General features: G+C 57.4%; 4 protein-coding genes across 4 annotated transcripts in view, besides 5 other annotated features; all 4 read left to right on the top strand.

Annotated features, from left to right (window-relative positions):
* Positions 1–3, top strand: part of TraAM80_08995 (uncharacterized protein) — a gene marked incomplete at both ends in the record, with an annotated part of 405 nt that extends 402 nt beyond the window's left edge. The window contains one exon of the mRNA XM_029385704.1: positions 1–3. This exon is cut by the window's left edge and continues 402 nt beyond it. Within this exon, the coding sequence (XP_029234447.1) occupies positions 1–3 (3 nt within the window).
* TraAM80_08994 (uncharacterized protein) lies at positions 3–2,648 on the top strand (the record flags this gene model as incomplete). The annotated part of the gene is made up of 1 exon (XM_029385703.1): positions 3–2,648. The coding sequence occupies one exon, from the start codon at positions 3–5 to the stop codon at positions 2,646–2,648; it is 2,646 nt and encodes an 881-aa protein (XP_029234446.1).
* A 94-nt stretch (positions 2,649–2,742) lies between these two features.
* Positions 2,743–2,804: a microsatellite.
* Positions 2,805–2,991: 187 nt separating this feature from the next.
* Positions 2,992–3,020: a microsatellite.
* A 30-nt stretch (positions 3,021–3,050) lies between these two features.
* Positions 3,051–3,072: a microsatellite.
* A 364-nt stretch (positions 3,073–3,436) lies between these two features.
* Positions 3,437–3,509: a sequence feature (A-rich).
* Positions 3,510–3,617: 108 nt separating this feature from the next.
* Positions 3,618–3,634: a microsatellite.
* Positions 3,635–3,723: 89 nt separating this feature from the next.
* On the top strand, positions 3,724–5,454 carry TraAM80_08993 (uncharacterized protein; the record flags this gene model as incomplete). The annotated part of the gene is made up of 1 exon (XM_029385702.1): positions 3,724–5,454. The coding sequence occupies one exon, from the start codon at positions 3,724–3,726 to the stop codon at positions 5,452–5,454; it is 1,731 nt and encodes a 576-aa protein (XP_029234445.1).
* A 585-nt stretch (positions 5,455–6,039) lies between these two features.
* TraAM80_08992 (uncharacterized protein) lies at positions 6,040–6,348 on the top strand (the record flags this gene model as incomplete). The annotated part of the gene is made up of 1 exon (XM_029385701.1): positions 6,040–6,348. The coding sequence occupies one exon, from the start codon at positions 6,040–6,042 to the stop codon at positions 6,346–6,348; it is 309 nt and encodes a 102-aa protein (XP_029234444.1).
* Positions 6,349–6,365: the final 17 nt, after the last annotated feature.

Raw genomic sequence — 6,365 nt, 5'->3', positions numbered from 1 at the left:
TGATGCAAGGGCCCCGCGCGAGTCGGAAGGACGTGGCGAGGGAGCGCAGGGAACCGCCTGTCTCGACGCACGGCGCTGCAGTAACTAGGGAGGACGTTCCCAGAGCACAGGAGACTGAAAGGCGGCAAGTGACTAGCGGCAGCGGCGTGGGGGGGAGGATAGAGCAATTGGCCACAGCTGCCAGAGCCATGCCGTCATTAGAAGCATCACCACCGTTAACCGCGTCACCGTCTGCAGTGAGCCACTCACTCAACCTTCCCAGTGTGTCTCCTCTGTGGGCGACGGCGGAGGCGGAGGGATTCACAATGCCACGATGTCGTGCTGATAAGGATTTCGCGAGTGAAGCCACATCTCTCCGCTTTGACCTTACGGAGCCGGAGAGGCTGGAGGAGGCGGAGGCGGAGGCGGAGGTGGAGGTGGAGGAGGAGGAGGAGGAAGAAGAAGAAGACGGCAGTGAGTTGACATCCCCGCCCGGTATCCCCGTCACCGACCGCTGCCTCCACTCGACTTCCACGGCCACGGAGGTCTCCGCGGGCCCCGTCCCCAAGACGACAAAGGTGGAATTTCGGCAGGAGACATTAACTAGTGTGTTCAACGAAGGCACAAGAACGTCCACGACCACAGCACTGCGGAGCGTCAGTAGCACGCGTGTTGCCTTGCATACCACAATCACAGCGCGTCCAGTGAGTCGATGCGTGAGCGCCACGGTGCATCAGGCGCAACGACAGAAGAATGTAAAAGTGGAAGAAGTAGTGGACACGCAAGAGGTGAGGGATGACGGTAGGACGAGGAACAACAAAAAGAGGCTGCTGGCGGTGAAGACAGCCTCGCCCGGTAGCTACGCGGCCTTATTGCCCTCTACGGGCTGCACTGCCGGCAGGTCGAGTGTACGACGGTCGATGCAGCAGCAGCAGCAGCAGCAGCGGCGAAAGAACACCGGAGCCGCCGCTGCACAACAGGTACCAGCGGTGAGGAAGAGTGTGTCAACGTCACGGGGGACGGCAAGACAGGCTGTGTTTCATGCGTCAGGACGGGGTGGAAAGAGCGCCGAGTGTGAGGTGCAACAGGTGAATAACGGGGATGGCGGTAACAGTTGTTCTGAGAGGGGCAGTGTTCCTCACCGCGGGGGGTCGTACGCCCAGCTGGCTGCGGTGCGACGAGAATACATGCAGAGGTCAAGACCCGTTGCCACCACGTGCACCAGTGCCCCCACAAGCACTAGTAGCTACGATGGAAAGAAGCAACACTCGCCTAGCAGGAAGTCAACGTGTTCCGCCTCCCGAGAACCGGTGTCCGAGATGTACCTCTCGCAGGAGATGTTGCAGGAGAGAGATGCGGCGTACTGGCGGCGACTTGCTCCTCTTTTGCAGATGAGTGAGAATTGGGATGAAGGCCAGAAGGGGGCTTTAGCCATAGAACCTCTAATTGGGGTTCTAGCAGCTCACCCGTCCCCGTACGCCGGGCTCACCTGGCGGAAGTTTAAGGCGCAGTTTTACCTGAGCAATAGTTTTTCGATGGATGCCTTCTCCCCGCTTTGCGCCAAAGGCACTGAGACGGGGGGGGATGTCATCTTGCCGCTCTCCGAAATGCTGCGGCCATCGTGCGCTGCCTGCGGGCCCAGCGCGCGTGAGTTGTGGATGCAGCGCTTACTCTCCAAAAGTGGAAAGGGGTGGACCTTGCGGCAGCCCTCACGGGAGTGGCTGTATGAGTCTATCCCGCCCTTCACACCGAAGTTCTCCTCCGCCGCGTCATCGCGGCAGGAGCAGACGTCCGACTCACGACTTAAAAAAGATGCACGTGGGTGTGAAGAGGAGGCGCTGCCTTCACCAACGGCGTCGTTAACCTCGCGGTGCGGGACGAGGCCACTGGCACAGGTGGAATGCAGCAGTCATGCTTCTGACGATGACCCTCTTCACGGCGTAGCAGCCGTTGAGCCCGGGGCGCACGCAAAGCAGCAGCCGGCTGGTTCCACCAGCGACAGCGGTCACGATGCGTGTGAGACTCTCACGGCTGCTGTTATTGCGAGTCTGGGGGCGAAGCAGGATTCAGCGTTGCCCCTCTACTCCCCGGCGGCGGACGACGCTACAGCGGAAGTGGGCGATGTGGGTAGTGCGGTGCAGCAACACCCAGCCTCAGAGGGGGCGGAACACGCGACGGAGACGACGGACAATACTCCTGAGCCATCGCTCTGCAAACACGACAACGTTGACACGGAGGTGATTAGTAGAAAACTGGCCGAGCTTGACGACACGCTCGCGCGGCATTACACACGCAACTACGAGGCTCACCTGCAGCGTTGCGAAAAGGAAGTTGATAGTTGCTCAGCGAATGCCTCCGCAGGCACGGAGGCATGTCTCACGTCGCTCGCGGAGCTCACCACCGAAGCGGGGGGTGACAAGGCCCTCGATATGGGCGGCAGCGATCAGGGAGCGGCGGTGGGGGAGAAAAACGTCGCCACGCTGGTCGCGTGGATGGCGGAGCGAAGGTGTCTGCAGGAGCAATTGATGGTTATCGCCGCTGAACGAAACATGTTGGCGGATCAGCTACGCATATACACCACCTACGACGAGGCAAAGATGCGGCGGGATATGTCGAGGTCTGTGCGAGGGGCGCAGCCTCCGCGGGCGGCTTCCAGCTCCGCATCCTAGCGAGCCAACAGCCAGTGCATACGGGCAGGGACTTGCCCTCTCCTTCCCTTTTTCTCACTCACGGAGGTGTGGGGGTGTTTGTGTGAGTGCTCGCTTGCTGCTGTTGTTGCTTCTTTTTTTTTTTTTCTTTTGGCTGGTTGATTAGTTGTTGTTTTTCTCCACTCACAGGGCGACTACGACGGCTAATATTTATTTATTTATTACTATCACCACATGCGCCTTGTCATCCTCATCGTCATGGTGGTTGCTGTCAGTGGGCTGTCATTCCGAAATCCAAGAACCCACGCAGTTTCCGTTTGGGTGCCTCACGCGGGGCTTGCCCCTTTCCGCAAAGACCGCAGAATGTTTTGTTTTGTTTTTCCGTGTTTTGTTGTTTTACAGCAGTGTATAGCTATTTGCGCCATATATATATATATATATATATGTGCACACCAATGGGCACCTGTAGGGAGAGGGAGAAGGTGAGAGAAGGAAGGAAAGGAGGGAGATGAATGCAGTTGAAAACCAGGAGTCACTAAAGACAAGCCAAAACTCATGAACAGAGCACACGTCCCGCTATCTCTTCCTCTCTGCTTTTTTTTCTTTTTTCTTTTTCCAGGTTGGTAGGTGAAGCGGCGCATCTCCCTCTGTTTGTATCTCCCTCTTGTTGGGCGCACATGAAAGGTTGACATGTGGCAGTTGCATGTGCGTGTGCGTAGGGTTCACCTTCCCCACCTCCCACCTCTTCACTCTCGCATCGCCTGTATTTCGTGCGCTACGGTTTTGAATAGTTTGCATTTACACGTGCGTTTCTTTTTTATTTTTCTTTTCTTTTGTTTCTCTTCTTGTGCTTCCGGTTTGTTTTCTTATTATTTTTATTTCCCTAATTTGCGTCGTGCGCCTTGGCGTGGCTAATGTTGCTCAAAGCAAAAACGCCTACAGCAGCCCTCCGGTGATTTGGTTGTCGTTGTTGTTTCTTCTTCACACACTCCCCCCCCCCCCCCCCCTTCTTCGTTCTTGCAGTTTTAACTGTTAGCATTTTTTTTTTTGGGTTTGACTTTCCGTTGGGACCTCGCTGTGTGCGCCGGTGTCGCTCATGCCACAAAAAGCAGCGGCGACGGAAGAGCTGGCGGCCGGCAGTGCCATTGTCGTTCGGGCGCACTCCCGCGCCGATGCGGTGACTGTGTACCAGAGCGAAATGCAAGTGCGGCGCGTCGCGGAGGTCGCACTGCCTGCCACCACCTCCACCGCAGCCGCGGCGGAGCGGTGCGGCGACGAGGAGAGGGAGGACGACGTCCTGCAGCTGCTCTTCGCCATGCCACCGCAGTTTCAGCAGGACTCGGTGCAAGTTCGGTTCGACGAGCACACCGCCGCCCGCGTCGTGCTGCGCGGGGTTCTCTTTGAGTCCACCCCTGCGGTGGACTGCGACGCACCCGTGACGCAGCAAGAGGAGGAGCTCGAGAAGGTCAGGAAACAGATCAGAGAGCTCCAACGGTACCTCAAACTCAATCTGCTCGAGCAGAAGGCCGTGAAGGAGGAGGCGGACCTGCACGCCAGCCTCTTCAAGCGTGCCTGTAGCCCCGTGACGGATGGCCTGCAGGCGGCGCTTGAGGTGGACTTTTGGGAGGCACAGCTGGCGGAGTTGGAGACGTCCATCGAAATCGCCTTGGCGGAGCGGCGGCGGCTGCAAAAAGAAGCGGATGGCGTGGAGTCGGAGGTGAAACGACTGCAGGAAGTTCTCGACGAAATGAAGTACACCTCTACCCCAACAGACACCAGCGCGGCGTCGAATCCGCAGGCGACCTCCGTGTGCATCGTGCTGAAGGTCAAGGAGGCGCTGCCGCACGCGGTGGTGTACGTGTCTTACATGTCCTCAGGCGCCTCCTGGCGGGCGGAGTATGAAGTGGGGCTGGACAGCCATCGGCAGTTGGTGACGCTGCGCTACAACGCCGTGGTGCATGCCGGCGTGGAGGATCTCCAAGACGTGGCGCTCACACTTTCCTCCGCCGTCCCATGCCGCAACAGCGCCGAGCCAAAGCTTGAGCCGTGGCAGCTTCAACCCGGATTGACGATCGGTAACCCCAACTTCCTAGTGATGTGTGCAGCGCATGGGAGTTGCGAAAGCAGTGCGGGTGGCGAGATGGGCATTGAGGCTGCCATGGCGAATGAGATGACGGGGATGATGACCTTCACCGTGCCATCGCGCCACACACTGCGCCGGGGAGGCGCGGCGCTTCGGGTGCCGCTCACCGTCCTGGAATGGAAGGCCACCGTGTCGTTCATGACAGTGCCCGCCGTCAGCGAGAACGTCTTTGCCAAGGCAGTCTGCACAAACGAGAGCGACTACCTGCTTCTCCCCGGCAACGCCACTGTCACGCTCAACGGCGACTTTGTTGCAAACGACTCCCTCGAACAAACCGCCCCTGGCGAGCAGCTCAGCGTGCACTTCGGTGTCGACAAAACTATTGAGGTCCGCCGGCGACTGCAGCAGCAGCTTACCACCAGCATGAAGCCACAACTGTTTGGCCGCGGGTCGCGGCAACGACGGCTCTTCTCCTACACTACGACCCTCAAAAACAAAAAGCGGGACGAGGCCGTCACCGTGACGCTGCGGCAACACGTCCCAAAGTCGGATGAGGAGGCACTCACCGTCCGCCTGCTGGAGCCCAAGAACTACGCCGCGACCGCCAACGAGGAGCAACGCCGACGCCTGGAAGTGGACGGGGTGCTAGAGGTGCAGCTGACGCTGAAGTCCAACGAGACAGTCGAACTGCCGTTCTCCTTCGAAGTTGAAGCCCCCATCGGCGCGCACATCTACGGCCTGTGAGACGTTCATTGCCCCCGCCTTCGCCCTTCTCCAGCACAAACGTTGTGCGTCCATGTAGAGAGAGAGAGAAGCAGAAAAGATAACGAGAGGATGCTGCTCTCACGCAGCCCTGACTGTCAAAACCGTAGAAGCCAATATTATGCACAGCAAAAGCGGGATCAACGGCGACGACGAACGTTCAACTGACGTCCGCCTCTCCCGTTGCAAACGATAACCAAAACATGTAGTTCGGCTATGAACCACACGCAACGCACCTCTGCGTAGATGCCGCCCAATCCCCCATCCAAAAGCAAAAAGCAAACAAACACTAAAAAAAAACACGTTTCTACTCAGTCAATAAACGAGGGTGAGTGAGATGAATTTTGTTTTATGGTTTCACCAACAACTGAAAGCCTTCTCCCATTTTTATTCTTATTTCTTCCTTGGTTTTTTTTACGTCTTCGGCCACTACAACAAACAAGAGGGCACATACCGCAGAACAAAAAAAGAAAAAGTGACTATACACCAACCCTCACAGTCTAACAGCCCAAACAAAACAGAAACCCTCTACAATCGACAATGCAAACAATTGTTAATCCATAAATGATGTACTCAATTCAATACTCACTCCGAGCGCTCTGCATGACTGGAGATAATGGACAACATGCACTACCAGCTGACGACGCCCGTGACGGGCTTTGTTTCTCCCCACTCCCCACACGCACCCTAATTTCCTCTTTTGCTGCTGCTGCGATGCCGTGGTGGTGGTGGCGGCGGGAGGAGGAGGAGGGAGGGGGCGTGCCACTGCTGCCGCGAATGATGCGTGGAAATGGAATTACCATCGGAAGGCGCCTGGCGCAAGTTGACGACGCGATGCCGTGTGCATACTACCTCAACTGTTACTCGTACTACTGAAGCGGCGTGCCCACCCT

Source organism: Trypanosoma rangeli, assembly GCF_003719475.1.
Source record: "Trypanosoma rangeli strain AM80 chromosome Unknown Tra_15.4_contig_00495, whole genome shotgun sequence".
Classification (NCBI taxonomy): Eukaryota; Euglenozoa; class Kinetoplastea; order Trypanosomatida; family Trypanosomatidae; genus Trypanosoma; species Trypanosoma rangeli.
Note: the sequence above shows the minus strand (reverse complement) of the source record. Positions and strands in the feature narration are given on the sequence as shown.